Source organism: Anthonomus grandis, chromosome 16, assembly GCF_022605725.1.
Source record: "Anthonomus grandis grandis chromosome 16, icAntGran1.3, whole genome shotgun sequence".
Lineage (NCBI taxonomy): Eukaryota > Metazoa > Arthropoda > Insecta > Coleoptera > Curculionidae > Anthonomus > Anthonomus grandis.
The window spans coordinates 8,202,208-8,224,307 of NC_065561.1; the positions used below are offsets into that span (position 1 = coordinate 8,202,208).

The 22,100-nt window shown below is 34.2% G+C and overlaps 1 protein-coding gene across 2 annotated transcripts in view; it reads right to left on the minus strand.

The window, feature by feature from the left end:
• Nucleotides 1–22,100, minus strand: part of LOC126745492 (E3 ubiquitin-protein ligase Su(dx)) — a 124,162-nt gene that overhangs the window by 68,732 nt on the left and 33,330 nt on the right. For both annotated transcript variants that reach the window (XM_050453361.1, XM_050453362.1), the window contains exons 7-8: nt 5,302–5,483; nt 5,089–5,246 (exon numbers count right to left, since the gene is read on the minus strand). In XM_050453361.1, coding sequence (XP_050309318.1) covers nt 5,089–5,246; nt 5,302–5,483 — 340 coding nt within the window. The remainder of the gene's footprint in view (nt 1–5,088; nt 5,247–5,301; nt 5,484–22,100) is intronic.

The following is a 22,100-nucleotide window of genomic DNA, read 5'->3' on the forward strand; positions in this document are numbered from 1 at the left end:
CGAACCAAGAATCCTGTTTTGTTTAATTACAATATAGACAATCAAATCCTCTGTAGAAGTACTTCTATTAAAGATCTAGGGGTTGTATTCGACGATAGGCTCACATTTGTGCCACATATTGAACAGACAGTGGCCTCCTCGTTGAAACTTCTGGGTTTTGTCATTAAAATAGCCGACTCTTTAACAACTCAAACTCAATAAAACTATTGTACTTTTCCTTTGTTAGATCAAGACTGGAATACGGTTCCTTGGTGTGGTGTCCTTTCCATGAATGCCATGTTGGCTACATCGAGAGTGTTCAGAGAAGGGTTTTAAAGTTTCTTATGTTTCGTGAGGATGGAATATATCCTGTTAGGGGACATGATCATGATCTGATGTTAGGTAGATTTAATCTGCAATCTCTGGCCATGAGGAGAACAATTCATTTTGTAACATTCTTATGGAAGTTGGTCAATAATCAAATAAATTCTCCTCCTCTCTTGAACGATATTCTATTTCATGTACCACGATTTGCTTCTAGAGGAAATATCACTTTTGCTTTAGATCGCGCCAGAACTAACATTAGGTTTCAGGATTCCGTATATCAAATGTGCAGAATTTTTAATTCAGTATCATCAACCTGTGACATATTTGTATGCTCCATAAACGATCTAGTTTTGTCTCTGACAAACCAACAGTTACCATAATTCTTTTTCTCTTCCTTTTTTCCCTTGTCCTATGAATCCCTTTCTTTGTTCATTCTAATGTTAATTTACATCTCCTTTAATTTTGATATATACATGATGTTACTATAGTAATTTAAGTTTTCCTTATTTTTCTTTATTTTTCTTTCTTTTTGTTATTTAATGTATAGTAATTTAATACTTGTTTACACTTTCAAAACATTAATTGTAGATTTTCCTATAACTAGGCTTTGCCTGTTGGAAATAAACTGCTAAATAAATAAATAAGTCTGAAAATTTTGTCAAATTGAGTGACACTACACACACCCCAAAAATGAAGGGCGTAACGAAGGTGTGATTCAAAGAGGGAAAAATACACTGTTATAGAGGTTGAGAGGCTAAGTTCCTTGGAAATTGATCTTAGCGCAAAACAAGCGGAGCTTAATTTTCTTGTTACAGGGTTAATGTGCATGTCCCATTTTAACGACTTATCAACAGTAAGCCCCAAAAATTTCACTGAGTTGGCTTCGTCAATGGTTGCGTTATCCAGTACAAAAGATTGCAAATTATTTTTATAGAACAAAAATTTAGTTTTGGAGATGTTAAGGCAAAGAAGATTAGAGTCGCACCATGCTTTGATAGAAGTTAAGTCACTTGATATGATTTAATGAAGTTCGGCAATATCCGGATTGCTCCAGGTAAAACTAGTGTATCATCCGCGAATAGGCAGGTTCTTCATTTAATATTTAGACTAGCGATATCATTGATAAATATAAGATACAAAATAGGGCCTGAACCAAGCACTGAACCTTGAGGCACTCCACATTCTATTGGCTTGCAAGAAGACATCGTAGAATCAATCCTTACAAACTGACTCCTGTTATTGAGATATGACTTAAACCATTCGAGGGGCATACCTAAACACGTAGTGTTGCAACTTTTTTATTAAGATATCATGGTATAAGCAACCAAAAGCTTTAGAAAAATCACAGAAGATTGTTGCCATAGGATGTTGTTTAAGCTTAAAAATCCAAATTGTTGAGGAGCGAGTATTTTAAATTTCAGTAGAAATGATAGGAGCCTTTTTTTCACTAATCTTTCAATAATTTTTGATAGTGTGGAAAGAAGAGCAATTGGGCGATAGTTGGAAGACTGATCTTTATCTCCTCCTTTATGTAGAGGGATTATTATTGCCTTTTTAAGGCAGTTGGGAAAAACTCCTTTTTGAAAAGACAGGTTGATTAAATTTGTAAGATGGTTTAATGTACACTCTGGCAGGTTTAGAAACATGTTCAACGTGAGTCCATCGGCTCCAGAAGAGCTCTTATTTTTGATTTCCCTAATCGTACTGCGAAGCTCAGGTGATACTATTGGCGTAAAGAAAAAACTGTGTAAATTCTCATCTGCACTAGAAAGATAAGAGAGTGGATCGTGGGTAGGTGCTATGGTACTCATTAGGTTCTTCGCTACATTCACAAAATAATTGTTGAGGTTCTCAGGAGAGGTAGAGATAGTATTGGAGTTAGAGGGTTTATTTCTCAGATTATTAACAATCGACCATGATTCTTTAGCGACGTTACCAGACTTTGCATAGTAAATGTCTTTTGCCGCTTTTAGAGTCCTTTCATAAAATTTTTTATATAGTCTTACATAGTCATGAAAGAAAGCGCTGTCCGAGAATTTTCCAAGATTGAATAATGAACGCATGTTCTTAGCAGTGTACGTAAGCTTTGGGTAGACCAAGGTTTATGTTTTTTCAGTTTGAGAGGCCTTAAAGGAAAGGAATTTGTGAGACAGATTAGATAGCGTTTTTATAAATCTAGAGAATTCTGAATCAACATCAGAAGAGTGGACATTCCAGTCAGTTGTTGTTGAATATCTGACTTGTTCCAAAAACCTTGTCCTGTTTGGTATTAAAGAAACTATTTATGAAGATCTTAATGCTATATTATCGGAATTTGCACAGACCATGCTACATATTAATATATTATATCCCATGACATTGATGAGGCCTTTCGTATTGGAAGATCTAAAAATAGCAATAGAGTAAGACCAATATTAATTAAGTTTGTAACGAACTCTGCCGCTCATTCCATGTTAAAAGCGGCGCATAAACTAAAAAACACTGAGTATGCGATCTCAGAAGACCTACCTAAAGAGCTACTTAATTTAAAGAAAAAGCTCCTATTTTATAAGAACTCTGCCAAAAACCAAGGGTACTCCGTTAAGTTGAAAAAGGACTATCTAATAATTGATAATAAAACATGGCGCTTGGAAGATCTGCAAAAGCTTATTCCACAAAATCCTGAACCATCTGAATCAAGCCCTGACCTACCACCACTTGAAACTGCACTGCCTAATGCCCCACCAGTTGCCAGTAAGACAATCTTGGTAGCCAATCCATTGGAACAACGTTCATCGAAGAGAAAAACGTCACTTCCTGAAACGAAAACTACAAACACAAGATACAACTTTCAAAACAACCCAACATGTTCAAGAATAACAGTCCATCACGCTATTATCAAAATGTGCGCGGCTTAAATTCCAAAATCGATACATTCTTTTCTTCAATAAGCGATTGCGAGTACGACATTGTTGCTGAAAGATTCTTTGATATGCTATTACAATTAGACATAACTGGCGACTTTTTAATAATTGGCGATTTCAATGTGCCCAATTATGTAAGTAATCAAGGCCAGCAGGATAGAAAGAGCACCTATGTTAATTCTTTTTTTTTGTAATTTTTTGAGTTAAAGTAATATGTTAAATTAGTCTAATAGACTGTTAGATTTAGTATATTGTAGTGTTGAATGTAGAGTCAGCCAAGATGAATTACCAATTCTCGGTTATTGAGATTTAGGTATACAAATATATATTTTTTTTAGGGTTAATAATTTGTGGTTGCTTATTTTTATATAAGTTTGGGATTATTACTATAAATTATTGAAATATAGTTTATACTGTGATGTTGCGGAGAATATATTAGTTTATGTATGTTTTTACTATATCTTAAAAATTATTAAAACATTATTGTAACCTTTTGCTCTGGAAATGGTTTATACCGTTGGGCTGTACTGCTAAAAATAAATAAAATAATATTGAAGTTATGGAATGGCCGGCCAACAGTCCAGATCTCAATCCTATCGAACATCTGTGGGATACATTGAGACGAAAATTATTGGAGTGGCAGCCTATGCAAACCATCCACCAACTTAAAGAGCTTCTTGAAGAAGGTGATCAGAAACTTTATTGAGAGTATGCCTAGTTGTTGTGCTGAAGTTATCAGAGCCAGAGGAGCGCATACTCACTACTAGGAATAGTTTTAAGATACTGCCTTATTAAAAGATGGAAAAAATAAAATCATTATTTATTGACTTATTGAAACTTGATTTTTTTAAGACGGGTTTAAGACATTTACAATTTTAACAGTAGTCTTTCACAAATAAAGCAGAAGAATTGGTACCTAGTGTTTCAGTGGGAGTTTGCTAGTGCGAAAATAAATAGGGTGTTTTAAGCTTGTTAGTAAAAATTAAATTTCTAATTTGTTAAAATGACTGAAAAATACTAACAGTTTTGCAGAAATGACGAATATGTGATTGGTTTTTGAATATTGTGGAGAAAATGGCAAAAATTAAAGGAAAATATAGGCATAAATGGAAGGAAATTCAAAAGGAAAAGGGTATATGGGCAAAGATTTCCAAATCGGCGTATACCAAATCATCAAACATTTGCTGAATTTGCTGAAACGTCAATTATGGACGGCACCGTATGATAAGGACTTCTCAGATGGAGGAACAAATTTTGGAAAGAATCCATGAAGATTTTACATTAAGCAAGATCTTGCACCTTTCGCCTACGGATTTTGAACAACGTGTGAGATTCTGTCAATTTGTCAATGAAAAAACAACAATATTTAAATTTTGCTAAGCAAATGTTGTTTATAGATAAAGCATGCTTTACGAGAAGTGGCGTAACTAATATTCATAATAAACATGTTTACGCTGATGAGAATCCCAATGCCACTAAAGTAACTCATTTTCAACATGAGTTTAGGATTAATGTGTGGGCGGGAAGCATTGGCAATTTTATAATCGGTCCTGTAATTTTACCACCTAGGCTAACTGGTGTGAATTATTTAGAACATTTGCAAAATACGCTGCTAGATTTATTAGAAAAATTGGCATTACAACTTCGGCAAAATATGTTGTTCATGCATGATGGTACTCCACCGCATTTTACTTTAAACGTTCAGAATTATTTGCATCAACAATATAGAAATAAATGGATTGCCGCGGCCAGTTTACAGGAGCGGTATTCCTGTAAACTGACCACGACGCTCACCGGACTTGACTCCATTAGAGTTAACACATTATTATTTTTCTTCTATCCAATATTGCAATAAGCATCAAGCAAAAATAAAATTTACCTTATGATTTACGAAATACACGCGCCCCTCTGGCTGTACCCTCCTTTCCCAACCTGAAGGTAAAGGACCTAAACCGTCATCATCCTCATCTGGTGCCGTGGATGATGGCCCAGGAGTGGGAGCAGCTTGAAATTGTGGATATAAAAACCTTTGGTTACCTAAAATTAATGCTAATTAGCGCTCTCGAAATATCAACTTATCATAACGTCAAACCTTGTTGTACGACATTTTGCCTCTGTCCCTGCCACTGTTGGAAATGCTGCAATCTTTCTAAGTTGGGTCGTTGCCAAGTGGTCGTTCTGGTATTGTGATCCACATAGTAAACTCTTCCTCTTGGATCTCTTCTCATCTCCCAACCTTGAGGTAAAGGCTGTGGCCTCTCCCATGATGTAGACCTAAGAGAGAAATTAAAGTGTTACCCAGAAATGATGTTGAGTCAGTTACAACAAAGGGGTGTATTAAGTTGATTACACGTGTTTCATCGGGACATCATCAGATCTAAAAGTAAAGTGAAATCACAAACGTGTGCCTTAACAAATATCTATACTTCTAGAACCTACATTTTAATAAAAATACACTAGTTTAAGGTTAAAGCTATACAGGGTTCCCATCGAAAACAGTCCAGCAAGATTTGGGACCTTTATTTAAAAAAAAATAAAAAATGCTCCGACCAGTCGATTTTTTATTTTAGAGGGACAATTTTTTTTAATACTTTCAACCCCTTAGCATCAATTCCTTGGCGGAGGTTGCAACTAGTGTTGTGAGCAATAGAACGTTCCCGTTTATTCTAGAAGAACGTTTGCGAACGTTCACGACTTTTTTCGTGACGTTTATTCTCAAGTAGTAGTACACCTCTACCAATTTAATGGAACCGAAATAAAAAAAAAATAAAACTCACTACCAAATCTGGGGCTGAAATTAATACCATTGAAGATGATTCTTCTGAGTCTGACGAGTCTGAATTTGATTTAACGGAAATTTTGAGTGATTTAAAATCAAGCGAGCGCGAGGAGGGAGAGGATAGTTCGGAGGAGAGTTCCTAAATAGGTTGTTTGAAAGTTTAACTTAATAAATAGAAAGAACATAAATAAACACAAACATTTTTAATTTCAGATATTTTCCTAATATGTTTCCTTTGCATTTTTTTCATTTATGCTCGTATGTGCTGAAAATTCTCGTTCGTGCTCGTTCATGCTCGAGGAACGTTCTCGAAAAATAAATTCTTGAGCATTTTACAACACTAGTTGCAACCACCCTCAAAATCTTAAATAGAAGTGGAGGTCTAGTAATAGCTTATTTTAAAGGCCTTTTTCTTCTAGTTACAACTATTAAGTTTGAAATTGCTAACTTGAGTTTTCGCAGTATGATAGCTTATCAAAAATTTTGAAACAATACCATTGTTTAATACTTTTTGGCGCTAGTTTTTAGAGGTTCTTCATTTACAAAACAAAAACGCTTGCACCCGTCGATTTTTGATTTTAGAAAAACGATATTTTCTTTAAATTTTTAATGTCATAATTTCAAACTCTTAGAGGGGGCGACATTCACCCTTATTTTTTAAATGGGAAGCGGTGTGTTGTGACACATCTTTTGGAAGGGCATTCAATTTTCTTTACAATAGCGCTTTGTTTTTAAAATTTGAGCTACGCATCGTCAAGCAATGGAATTCTAAACATTTTACTGGATATTTTAGGTGTGAGTAAAAAATTGTTTTTAAACTATCAAAAATCAGTCCGACTTTATCTTCAGTAAACATGTTGATGCGAATTAGTTATTTTGGTGCTTTTCTTTCGATTCGATAAAAACGATTTATTCTATTGCGGAGAGAGTGGAAATTATTGAATTATACTTTATAAACAATCAATGTGCAAGTCTAACGGCAACTTTGTTTAACGAGAGACATGCAGATGAACACGTACATCATAGTTAACATCCTAGAGTTGGCGGCAAAATTTCGGAAAACTGGTTCGATGGCAAATAAAAAACGAAATATTGAAAATCCAGTGAGAAATGAGGCAGTAGAAGTCGGTGTTCTCGGTGAAGTTAGTATGAATCCTACATTAAGTACTAGAAAACTTTCTCATGTAAGGGGTGTCTCGCGCACCACTGTACGGAGAATTCTAAAACATAATAAATGGCACCTATATAAAATTCAACTTCTTCAAGAATTAAATGAAGATGATAACGACCGCCGTTTACAGTTTTGTGAAACAATGTCCGAACTAATTTCAGATAATCCCAACTATCTTTTGAATGTTTGCTTCTCAGACAAATGTTAATTTTTTTCTTAATGGCACTGTTAATCTGTTATAGGTACTGGTCCGACACGAATCCAAGCATCTACCATGAGGTTCATACTCAACACCCTCAAAAATTAAACGTTTGGGTTGGTACTTTTGGGGATCACATAATTGGACCATTTGTCTTACCGGGATGCATTTAAACATTCCGGTATAGGATTTGACACTTCAACCAACCATCTTCAATCAACTAATCACAAAGTATTGCTGAAAACGATGGCAGAATGTTGAACGGTGCTCAAATGCAGGTCGGAATGTTGCGCATTACTTTTTTATCTCTTCATTATCTAAACTACCGTAGCTGTTTTTATTAAGAACAAATAATTATCTAATATCTATATTTTAATAAGAACAGTTAAGGTAGTTTATCATAGTTTTTGGCAGATAGCATAACAATATTTTTTCTTTATGCTAGGTATATGCTGACGTTATATGAAATGACTAGGCTTTTCATGAATTGACAAATTCAACTATAAGACTTATACATAAATATTCTGGAATTGAATCTCAAGGATATACAGGGTGTTTAGTAACATGATGCAAAGTCGAAAAGAGGTGATCGTCTAAGCCATTTAGAACATTTTGATTTCATATAAGATATAGATATTTTAGTTTTTTTATCGTCTTTTTATTAAAAGGTCTTCATAAAATGCGTTTACTGCCAAGAAACCTTGTAAACGATAGTATACCGCTTATACCAATTATTAACCTATTACATAAATTATTGGGAAGTTTTAGCTAAGAAATATTTAGATTACCTCTATGCAAATTTTTTAGCATTTTTAATACTGGACTTATAACGTCATGACGAAAATGTCTGTTGCTCATATTCCTTTAACCATTCCACGACATCTTTTTCATTTTTCATGTTACCCCTATACAAATTGTCGGTAACTTTTATTAGTCTCTCCATAATTAATTAATTATTACACTCCAATATTGCACGAATTGTAACGAAGTAATATTGTACTGTAATACTGCACGAACAGAGAACGCATTAACGGATTGTTGACACGTGGTCAGCCTATTTAATAGAAAAACCGCGCCAACCACATTGCAACAATCCGACTTGTGTTTAAGCACCGTCCAACATTCTGACCCTAATTTTGGCACTTCGCATTTATTGGCGAAACGAACTCAAATCGACCAATTAAATTCGCCTGGATGTCTAATCCTATACCGGAATGTTAAAATGCTACCCGGATATTTAAATAGAGAAAAGTACTTAGACCTTTTGGAGAAAGCCGTTAACCCAGCATTGATTGAAATTATGGAAAACGATCAACGTTACCATGAAGAAAATGCGATATTTCAGCAAGGCGAGGCTTCTCCCCATTATGCATTACCAGTACGTCAGTTTCTGGATGAAACGAATCCTGGTAGATGGATTGGGAGAAGAGATGCTATCGAATAGCCTGCGAGATTACCCGATTTATATGATTTCTTTTTGTGGGGACATCTGAAATCGAAAATTTATGCCACTTAACCTGAATGGTTAGAAGATTTACGGAACCGCATCATTCATGAATGCCAACAAATAGCACCCGATATTCTTCACAATGTCCGAGAACACTTTGAACAGTTACTGTACTATTCTATGGAGGTAAACCGCGGATGTTTTCAACATTTAATAAGATAATGCGTAAGTACTAATCAATAAAATTAAATTAGATTTCTCTGAAACCCACAACTCAAATTAAAAAAACAAAGCGCTATTGTAAAAAAAATTGAATGCCCTTTTAAAAGATGTATCACAACACACCCCTTCCCATTAAAAAAATAAGGGTGAATGTCGCCCCAGAGGTTGAAGTTGTGGGGTTAAAAATATAAACAAAAAATCGTTTTTATAAAATTAAAAATCGACGGGTGCGAGCGTTCTTGTTTTGTTGATCAAGAACCTCTAAAAACTAGCGCTAAAGTATTAAACAAATGGTATTGTTTCAAAATCTTTGCCAAGTTGTCATACTGCGAAAACTCAAGTTAGCAACTTCAAACTTGGCAGTTGCAACTAGAATAAAAAGACCTTTGAAATAAGCTTGACCCCCACTCCTATTTAAGATTTTGAAGGTGGTTGCAACCCCCGCCAAGAAATTGATGTTAAGTGGTTGGAAGTATTAAAAACAATTGTCTGCCTAAAATCAAAAATCGATGGGTTCATCCGAGCATTTTTTTAATTTTTTTAAAAAAGATCCCAAACCTTGCTGGACTGTTTTTGATGGGCCCCCCTGTATACATTGAACGACAAAAATATGAAACAAATTCAATTTTTTGAAAAACAAAAAATAAATGAGGGCTTTTTCGTGATCGCACATGTCGATTAATATTTTTGGTTGCACATTTTTTTCAATAAAAACTTTGTATACAGGGAAAAGAAAGTAATAAGATAACGTACTAAAATAAGAAAGTTGGTATTGACCACGGCTACATGATACAATTTTTTTCTGAAAATGGGATCCCAGATTATCAACCCGATTCATACCAAGAATATCCCTGCGCCGAATTTTGGTAAAAGCTAAAACTGCATACATACAAAATTCAATTAGTTCACGAGTTGAAATCCAATGGTCATAACCTAAGCCGCATGTTTGCCTAAACAATGTCGGAGCGCTCTCCAACTCTGAACAATATTCTGTTTTCGGACGAAGCTCATTTTCACTTAAATGGGCATGACATCAACAAACAGAACTGTCGCTATTGGACAGCTGAAAATCGCGCCGAGGTAATATTCCTTGGCCTCGAAAAAAATCTGCTGAAATTTACCTATGCGTTTATTTTATTATTTTTCCTGAAAAAATCCTTATTGCTTTAATATACATATATATTAATTTGATTAAGACTTTATTAATGAGAGCATGTATACCCTAGATATTTTAAATTATTAATTTGAACTGTGTTATACATATTTGTACATTATGGTGTTGGTACTTATGCAAACTTTAAATATATTCCATTGGGCGGTTGTCAACAAAATCACATACATACTTACATAATATGTTGAGTTTTTTGTTTTACTTAGTTCAATTAATTCTAAATGTTTACAATCATGTTTTTTTTGTTTTTGGAGTTTTTTTGTTATTTTGGGAATTTTTTCAAAAATAGTTTTTTTGTTATTTTTTCTCTAGGGGTATGGAGCGCGCAAAATTGGGGCTAACTACGCATAATAGGGAGTCAGGGAAAATGTGGTGGTATGTTTGGGAATATGGCTGATCACTTGTCTGCTCAACATCGAGAAAATGTATATAATTATGTGTCAAATGATAACTATCTTACAGACTTGCAGGGTTTTTTGGTGGGCCATTTTAATGTGAGATCGATAAATACAGGATTTGACGAGTTCCAAAATTATATGTCAGAATATAAATTTGATATACTGGGTTTAACTGAAACATGGTTAAATCCAGGTATACCTAATAACTTGTATAATATTCCTGGATATAGATTTGTCAGGCAAGATAGGGCTCAAAGGGGAGGCGGGGTAGCACTGTATATTAATAAAAACATAAGTTTTGCGCTAGTTGATCTAAATCAAAATTTATTTGAATATATAGCTATAAAATTTATAATTAAAAACAAAAACCATATTTTTATCAATATTTATAAAGCACCCACAGTGAGCAATTCTTTATTTCTTGATCAATTTGAGGATATGTTAGGTAACTTATCTGTCAACTATGACAATATTATTATAGTGGGCGACTTTAATATAAAGCTCTTAAGTAACTCTACCTACCCCAACAAGCTTAGGCAGTTATTACAAATATTTCAATATACTCAGCACATTCAGGAACCTACTAGATTTGACTTTACACATCAGACACATAGCCTCATTGATTTTATAATCACAGGTCAAAATATTAATTGTACAAAATCTGGATCCCTGGCTATTTGTCAAAGTATTACGGATCACAATTTAATATATTCTCTTTTCAAGATATCAAAAAATCATAATAAGTTTAAAACTATTACTTTTAGAGATTACAATAGCATTAACATTGACACATTTATAAACCAAGGGAAGTTAATATCTTGGGATCGATTGTATAGGGCTAACGATGTAAATGAAAAAGTTTCCATTTTAAATTCCACTTTAATACAAATAATAAATGAACATGCTTCCTCAAAAACTAAAAAAATTGTTGAAAAGTGTTACTTACCCTGGATAACAGATAATGTTAAAAAGTTAATAAAATTAAGAGATAATGCCCACAGAAAATTTTTAAGAACAAAATTAGATCAACATTTACAGTATTACAGACAGCTTCGAAACTTCACAAAACATGTAAATGCTAGGGAAAAAATTAAATTTTTTAATACTTTTGCGAAGAGTAATGGAAGGTAGTACAGCAAAAAAATTTCATCTTACATCTAAAAATAATCAAATAGACATTCCGGAAACTCTTAATAACGCCACTCATATACATGATTTTTTTTAGAAACAGATAATGAGCCTAATACAGTACCAAATCATCTCATTGACTTTTATAAAAACAACAAACTAATTACTCATATTAATTTAAAATTCAAATTAATTACCCATGAAAATTTGTTTAAAATTATTTCTAAAATAAAATCTAATACTGTTGGCGAGGACCTTTTATCAATAAGGGATATAAAATTGTGTCTACCCTTTTGTGCGGATGCTATTGTAAATGTTATTAATTCTTGCATATTAACTTCAACTTATCCAACAATCTGGAAAACTGCAAAAATTTTACCACTACCTAAAACTAACGATCCAAAAACCCTTAAAGATATAAGACTAATTAGTACACTTTCTGCTATGTCAAAAATATTTGAAAAGCATATCTACTCACAAATTGAGTCATTCATAGAACAGCAAAATATAGTCCCAACCTGCCAATCTGGTTTTAGAAAGAATTTTAGCACACAACACTAACTAATATCCTCAATGATATAAGAGAAAATCAAGAACAAACAAATAGTACTTGCATGACACTTTTAGATTTTAGTAAAGCTTTCAATACGGTACATCTTGAACTGTTATTAGCAAAATTAAAGTATTATGGATTCTCTACAGATGCACTAAATTTGTTACAAAATATCTTAACCTTTAGGTATAGTTACGTAAGTACAAAAAAAGACTACAATAATAAAGTCGGATCTCAAACTTGTCAAAAAGGGAGTACCTCAAGGATCCGTCCTTTCTCCTCTGTTATTTGCCATTTATGTAGCAGATATGTACAGGAGTGTTAAATTTTGTAAATTCAATCAATTTGCCGACGACACCCAACTTACTATACCTGTAGTGAAGAGTAATGTGATAGAAGCTAAAGAAAAACTTACTAATGACTTAGACCAATTATTCTTATATTCAAAGAACCATAATTTAAAATTAAACGCAAATAAATCTAAAATTCTTATAATAAACAAAGATAAACAACTTCGTGAACAAATTGAACAAATATTTCAGGTATCTTTAAATAATAATACTATACCAGTCGTTCAAAATGCAAAAAATTTGGGGGTTATTTTTGACACAGACCTATCTTTTCAGCAACACATAAATAGTAAACTTTCCACTGCATATTTAAGACTTAAAAATATTAATTATAATAAAAAGTATCTACCTCAAAAACAAAAATATTTTTTATGTAATTCTCTGGTTCTGTCCCTGTTTGACTATTGTGATGTTGTCTATGGTGACTCGCTATCATTGGTAACTAAAGATCCATTCAAAAGATGCAAAACTGGTGTATGAGGTTATCATATAATATATCTTATAGAGAGCATATAACGCCCTATCTAAATGAATTTAAAATTTTAAATATGGCCAACAGATGAAAACAACATTTTTACTGTCTCATACACAGAGTAATAAGTACTGGCAAACCCCCCTAAATTAAATTTTTAGAAAAATTTAAACCGCTTCCAAGAACTACTTTAGGGCTACAGCGTACCGCCAATGACCAAAGCTATATTGTACCCCACCATAGAACTTCATGCTATGAAAAAAGTTTTGCATGTTAAAATGTGGAATAGCTTGACACAAGTCCTTAATAATTCAAAATTTTTGTTTTTTAAAAATTCAATAAATAAGATCCTATTGGAAGAACAGACTAGGTTATAAGTTTTAAAAGTCACATAAATAAATTTAAGTACTTAAATAATATCAATATTATAATAACTTCGATGTTGAGATTTTTTATTTTTTATTTGATTTTTTATTTTTTTATTTCATATTGTTTCTAATATTCTGCCACGCCCTGACTTATCCCTAAAATCTAACTGTCATCAAGACTCGTTTTCTTTCTGCGCGCTCCCATTCTCTTCAGAACTCTTACTTTTAATTTGTCTTTTTGTTTTCTTTTGTTTTTTTTTGGGAATTATTTTATTAAGTAGTTTTTTATTTATTTCTCTTTGCATACTTTATATGTACTATTTTTTTTAATTTATTTTTTGTATTTATTATATTAGCTATTTATTAGGTTAAGGGTCCTTTCGCAGGCGTCCGCTCAGCGGTCACTGTTACCGGTTTTGTAATCGTGAATTGGTCCTTTTTTGTCAACTGTGTATATTATGTGTAACTAAATGATACATGTATTTTTTACTTTTGGCAAAATAAACAATTTTGAATTTGAATTTGAATTTAAGACTTAATTGGGATAGTATCTATTACCTAAATTCCGTTAACGATAAACTTGTGGCTTTTAACAACAATATACTTTGTTTAGTTGACAAACATGCGCCAATTAAGACTAAAGCTATTAAAGATAAACCATTTACTCCCTGGATAACTGACAATATTAAATTGCTTGTAAGACTCCGAGATAAAGAAATGCAAAAATATAAAAAAAAATAAAACTGAGTTAAAGTTAAACTATTATAGGCAATTGCGAAACTATACAAAACATGCTATTCAGCCGGAAAAAATACCATATTTTAACACAAAAAAAATCGTGATTTTTGGAAAAATGCTAATAAACTACATCTAACTAAATCAAAGAATACCGATTTGCCTTGTAATTTTAGTAATCCAAAAGCCCTAAATAATTATTTTTCTCAATGCGTTAACCAAATTGACAATATATCACTAACCAAATTAAATTTTTATAATGAAAATAAATGGAATAATAGTATCAAGAATTAAATTTAAGTCTTCTTGATGAATAAAGCGTTAACAGTATAATTAAAACCATAAAATGAAATGCTATAGGAGCTGACGGACTTTGTATAAATGATATCAATCTTTGCCTACCTTTTTGTAAAAAACCACTTCTAAACATTTTAAATACTTGCATTCTTACAAATGTCTATCCCGATATCTGGAAAAAAGCACTTATAAGACCCATTTCAAAAATCTCTAATCCAAAAGAACTAAAAGACATAAGGCCTATAAGTATTTTATCAGTAGTTTCTAAAATTCTAGAAAAGCATATTCACCAACAACTTTATAATTTTGTTAACTCATTTGATATACTTCCAGATACGCAATCGGGATTTAGGAGGAATAGTACAACTACTAGTCTGGTGGGAATGTTAGATAATATAAGACTTACATTGAATGAATGCTTGATTTTAGCAAAGCGTTTGATACAATAAATCACTCAATGCTCCTTGCAAAGTTAGGATATTTTGGTTGTTCCGAATCCACGGTTTCTTTTTTTGATTCCTATCTTAAAAAAAGATCACATTCGGTGTTATTAAAGACTAACAATGGAAGTTTGGAGCACTCAAAGTATCTTGACTTGGAAATTGGTGTTCCTCAGGGCTCCATATTGGGACCTCTTTTATTTTCGATTTATGTTGCGGATATGCATAACTCAACATACGGTATTTTAAATATGGAAAGGAGAAGAAAATTGCATATATATGCCTTTATATATAAAATAATAAAGTCGGGTCAACCCCCTTATTTAAACTAGTTATTTACTACTCTCTCACATTCACACAATACTCGTAATGCTGGAAGTTTTAGAATACCTCAACATAGAACAAGTAACTTCTACAAGTCATTTTCGGTTGTCGGAGTTACAATGTGGAATAACTTGCCAAATAATATTAAAGATTTGCCACTTAATAAATTTTACACCAAGGTTAAGCAAATTCTTCTCGACTCCCAACGAGATGCCTAGTAGTATATTTAACATAAACCGTAAAATCAACTAAGACCAAAGATAAGCTGGCCTGTTTGATCTTTCTTTTGTAGTTCTCTTTTGTCTATTCTTGTTGCCTTCCATCGCATGCTAGCCAAATTGCTTTGCCATTTTAGTTTCTGCCCTTTTTAGTTTTAGTTTTGTTCTTTTTTAGGTTAATTAAGAATTTTTTTTGTGTTTATTTATAATCTTTTCAGTTTTAATATGATGCTTTGTAATATCATTTTCTTCTTAATGCCTGTTTCACGCAATTGCGCTATCGGTTTTATATAATCGCGAAGCAGTTCCTTTTACCAAAATCTGTCAAATTTTATTTTCTCATTCTTTATATATTTCTCATAATATTTATAATATTTTTTTTTGGTAATAAACTTTTTTTGATTTTTGATTTGATTCTTTGGCATTATTATAAGATTAATATTGCTTTTTTTAAATAAAGACTGTAATGGGCCAATATAGTTATTACCCATAAATATTTTGTATAAGCCAAACTTTGGCATAACCAGACCGCGCGCCAGTGAAGGGTTTCTAGAAATCCAAAAGTAGCCTGTTGACTCAACCAGCCACCGAGCGACAGTGATGAACCAGTGGGAGAGAGGAGAGAGGCTCAAGTAATCGACGGATGAAGGCCGGTTGGTGTGGTTTAAAGTTTTTGGCGGCTGATTGTGTGAGTGTTCACTGTCGGCGAATTATTTAGAAGTTAAAAGTGAATTCTGATGAAGCGAAGAGAGTAGCAGTGTTGACTAAGTCTCTGCATATGTTTGGATAATGTTGTGGAGTGAATAAAGGGGAAAGCGCTATTGGAACAATATTACAAGGGACGGTTTTTGAATAGGAACACTTGTTGGGTTTTATGCGGTTGGTACTAGTTTTTAATGTGAACTGTTGTTGTTATCGGCATATAATTGTAGGTTGGTTTTTTTCATCCTTTTTGGGCCCATTGCATGATAAATTTAAAGTAAAATTAACGGTGTTTTATTGAATCGTTTTCCACCTTTCTTAGATCTATTTTATTCTTCAAGATAAACACATAAAATTTGGTATATCGATAGGATAGTCATAAGAGCACCTTTTGACATATTTAGTTTTTCCATCACTTCCTGTTTAACTGAAAGTAACATTAGCTTTCTTATTTTAAATGAGACACTAGAAAATATATTATTACGTATTTCGAAAGAAAATAATATTCTGAGAAAAATGATGCTGCATTTGCTACTTTTTGTTTTATACTCATAGAAAAAATCAATTGTTTAAATTGTTTAAAATGGGGTGCCATGAGTGCCATTAAAAGTTTTAATTTTTAATCAAGTAATCATGGAAAAATAGATTTCATAACATTTTATGACTTAAATTTTTTACATGCCTATTTAAAATGACCAAACCACCAATTTTCGTATTTACCTTATTTTTTTAAATATCACGTTATTGGGAACAACCACTTTCGAAATGCAGATTTTTTCCGTATAATTTGATATGCTTAGTTTTTAAATCGGTTGATAAATAAGCCCATAAGAAGAAAAAAATTAAGTCACATAAATACACGCATTTATTTAATAAGAAATGCATAGAAGGCTTTGATTTCCTGAATAGGAGGCTGAGTTTTGACGCGTTCTTCAATTGACATAATACATGACATCTTGTCAAGTGCAATTTTAGTGTTTACTAATATTGCAGATATTAAGTGGCTATACTTCTAAAAACTGCATTTCAAAAAATTTAGTAAATGCATAGATATATAAAAAGGGGAGCTAAAACTGTTTACATTTTCAAGCGATCTGAAACCATAATTTTTACTAAACAAGGATGCCACAGCTCCGCTGATTTACCGATTTCTATTAACTTGCGAGTCTCGCACGACTATTGATTTTCCATTTACAGAAAACAGTCCGACAACGCTGTACTCGGTTGTCCGAGAGTTGTAACTCCGCCCCAGCCGAAATATCATTCATTCGTTCCTTTGCGGTGTTTCTCGCTTGCGGTTGATTAATTTATTTTGTTATTAGCGTTTTTCGTACTTTTTAGTGATATTTTGTTCATAAAACTTTTTTTTAAACATTTATCATGGTTCGTCAATGTGTGGTGTGTAAGAAAATGAATTATTCTCATCCATACTTAATATTTCGGAGGTAACTAAAAACGATTGCTTAACCTTGGTCTTTTTAATTATGGCGTGGGTTAGTGGCATATATGTACATTAAAAGTAAGTTCAGGTGGTATCATTCAGATGGTAGATTTAGATTCGCCGCCATGCCGATGTGTCCGGTTTCCAAAGAGGAAATGGAGAAGAAAAGTAAAGGCATGATGGCGCCCTCACGACCAAAACTTTCCGGAGGTAAACTCGCCTCCCATTCGGATCTCCGGGCGGAGGCTGGTCGGGGGGGGGTCCATCAGGCGGATCAAAAAGCCTAAAAATCAATTTCTGCAACATCGGAGGCCTAAACACCAATATTAATGCAGTACACCAACACCTGCAATCAAATAAGCCTCACATTCTGGCATTGGCAGAAACAAAGGTGAAACCTTCAACAACAAATGTTCACCTCATTTATCCTGGATACGACCTACACACCCGATTTCGACTAAACTTTGGATTGGCAGTATTTATCAAGAACGATTTCTGAGTTGCCAGCGGGAGGAAACGCTTGAACCTGCGGATTTCGACGTCATGTGGTTCAAAATAATAGCCAGTGGTGCCACGCAATTTATCTGCTGTATCTACAGACCACCAAGCGACACCCAATATAGACGGCTCTTTTTGAACCTGGTTGATTGCATTAACCATCTGCAAATTGACCACTCAAGCGCAAAAATCATCGTCATGGGTGATTTATCGTTCACAATATCAACTGGTTGCGCTTCTGCAACAAGAACCCTGACTCGTACACAGTATCAGTACAAGCCCCCCTAGGAACATCGGACCACAAATTGATAACAGTCTCTTGCCAGTTGGAGGTTAAAACGCAGGATCCTCCGATGCCGCGGAAGGTATGGCACTATAAATCAGCAGAGTGGAACCATCTTCGGGAATTTTATCGCTCATTCCCTTGGAAAAAGCTCTGCTTTAGAACCAATAACATCTCAGAATGTGCAAACCAAATTACAGAGACGATCTTGGCAGGAATGGAAGCTTATATCCCTTTTTCTACTAAATGCGGATCAAACAACAAGCAATGGTTCAACCTGAATTGCAAAAAGGCAGTAAACACTAAAAACGCAGCATATCGCAAATGGCGTCAACATCCTTCCATCGAAAATAGGAGGAACTTTTTACCCTCCAGAAATAGCTGCAAGCGAATTATTGATGAATGCAAAGAGAGTCACAACAACAGGATCAAAAACAAACTGCTAAACTGCCCAAATGGAACAAGATCTTTCTGGTCGGTATCGAAAGCCGTTAGTCAAGGATTTGCTAAGTCGGCCTTGCCACCCCTAACAGCAGATGATGGTTCTATCGCGGTAACAGCAAGGGAAAAAGCCAACTTACTGGGTAAACTCTTCGCGTCCAATTCTACTCTGCACTCGCAAGGCAAAACACCGCCATATTTGCTAAGGGTGAATTCATCGATGGGAGAAATTTCGTTTCCCCAACGAATTATAAATAAAATTTTTAAAAGCGTAGACACCAACAAAGCTACTGGACCCGATGGAATTCCAGCCCTAATACTAAAACGTTGTGCAGACGAATTGACTCCTCCCTTATGTAGACTGTTCACGGCATCGTATAAGCAGGGCCAATTTCCAACAAGCTGGAAAACTGCTCGAGTGCAAGCTGTACCCAAAAAGGGTAAGAAGACGATGCCCTCCAATTACCGCCCGATTGCGCTAGTTCCAGTAATATCGAAGATTATGGAGAAAGCAGTCAACCAACAATGTTAAGATATCTGGAATCATCTGGACTAATCAGCGATCATCAATACGGCTTCCGAAAGCTTAGATCCACCGGCGATCTTCTGGCCTACGTCACACACTTGTGGACGGAGGCCATGGAGAAGCACGGCGAGTCCCGCTCAGTCGCTCTTGACATTTCCAAGGCATTTGACAGAGTGTGGCATGAGGGACTACTAACCAAGCTCTGCTCAATCGGCATGCAAAACTCATTATTGAATTGGATTAAAAGTTTTCTTGAACAACGAACAATCCAAGTAGCCGTCGATGGATACCTCTCCGACAAATTTAACATTAACGCAGGAGTCCCTTAAGGATGCATTCTATCCCCCACCCTTTTCTTGGTATATATCAACGATTTGCTAGGAACCACTGTCAATCCAATCTACAGCTTTGCGGACGATAGCACACTTATTTCTACATTTAAGTCCGCCAAACCAACGACAACCGCAAGTTCTCAGAATCTTAGGCAGCAACAAGTAGCTTCAACCAACAACGATATTAGAACAATCTTGGAGTGGGGCGATAACAATTTGGTCAATTTTATTGCAAAAAAAACGCAGGCTGCAGTATTTACGATGAAGACTAACCTTGGTGGCCCGGAGCTGGTTATGGCAGGGAAAACATTGCCAATGAAATTATCTTTACATCTTCTAGGAGTCGAGGACACCAACAGTGTGTCTTGGCATGACCACGTTGCCGAGGTCGCCAGGGCGGCTTCCAAAAAACTCGGAGTGCTTTTCAAAACGAAAAAACTGTATACACCAGAACAGCTGCTGACTCTTTATAAGGCTCAAATACGCCCTTCCCTCGAGTATTGCTTGCATGTCTGAAGCTCTGCACCCAAGCATAGTTTAAACCTGCTGAATTCTATACAGAAGAGAGCTATTCGTCTTACTGACAAACCAGAACTGACAAAGAGTCTGGATAGTCTGGAGCACAGGAGAAAGGTGGCTGATCTCTGTTTATTCTACCGTTATTATCACGGTAAGTGCTCCTCTGAGCTGGCAGGCCTGATTCCACCCAGAGCTGTTCCGGCAAGAAGGACGCGTCTAGCAGTTGCGGCTCATCAACATCGAGTCCACCTGTCTACCCCAAGGACGTCGCTGTATCGGGACTCATTCATCTAGAGAACATCTTCTTTGTGGAACGGGCTTCCACCTCACATATTTCCCGACGCATACAACCTACAGCGATTCAAGATAAATGCCCACAAATATCTTCGCGCAAGCACCACTCCAAGAGTGACATAGGACTTTCCTCTTGTGCTTGTGTTTACCATAAAAAAAAGTAAGTAGTTTTAATGTAATTTATATAAATGAAGCTAAAGTTTTTAATTTAATTGTAATATGTAAAAAGCAGAGTTATTCTGTGTTGTATTATAACTCCAGTCTAAAAATACTGTTTGTAAATATTATAAAATATAATAATATATGTAAATCTTGGGTATGTTTTATTTCACGCAATATCTTTTAATACCAGAAAACTGAAAAACTCTACAAGAAGCTTTATTCCCTAGGTATTTTTAAAATATAATTACAAATTTTAATTAATGAATATAAATAAAAATTAATAAATATATTTTTTTTACTTTTATATTATGTATAGAAGTAACAAAGTAACCTTCTTTTAACAAAGCAGCCTTTCTAAATAATTTTTCAATTTTTGTAACTATTTTCAGTTTTCTTTAAAGCCAAGTTATGCCACTGGTCGACTGAAATAAGAGTCGAATACCACGTGACAGCGCGATGCGGTGTTGAACGATTGATGTTTCTTTTAACTTCGTCCTTCCGGCTTCCTTATGACAGATATTGTAGCCTTTCTCTCTCCGGTCTTTGATCGTAAACAAAGCGAATTTATGAATGAATTGTTATATCTCCCCTTTTTATATATCTATGGGTAAATGCCAAAAATACTAGTTTGGAAATTTTAAATAGGCTTGTAAAAGATTTAAGTAATAACATACAATGAATATTATTTTTTCGTGTTTACTTGATTAGAAATTAAAACGTTCAACGCATTCATACAACACCCACTCAAAGACAAGGCCTTAGTGCTTGGCGCGTGACGTCATCGATGAAGGCCACCGATTTTTAAAACCAAGGGATTTCATATGCTAATATCTCAATATTTGGCTCATTTTAAAAATGCTAGGAATAGAATACAGTTCAGGAAACATTTAAAGGTATGTTTTAGTTCTAGTTGAATGTCAGGTTATACAGTGTGACCCATTTGTTTTCGGGTCACCCTGATAAAAAGTTTATTTTTGGTGCGATTTTGCTCGGGTTTTTTTTAAATGTTAAGTCCAAAAAAACTGCATCATTATAACAAAAAAAAAATCTGCCATGCGAATTCCAAGGCCTACTAATGTCAGTTTTTAAGGGCCAAATTTTAAGAAACCATGCTAGGCATTTTTTTAGCAAAAAATTGTGCACACCACTGGATTCGGCATCCCCCAAAACGGCCTTATACCAAATTTCACCAAAAAATATTAAATAATAACCATTTTATGATAAAAAAAAAAGAAATGCGCTTTACTTCTAAATTGTCTCTAAAAATTATTGAAATATTGAACTCTATTGTGTCTGAAAAATTATTGAAATATTGAATTGTCACATTTGACATTATTAGTAATCATGGAAAATTTAAATTTAAGAGAAAAAATTGACATTGTTCGTCTTGTTGGTGGTAACACGCGTTCGATGAGAGAAGC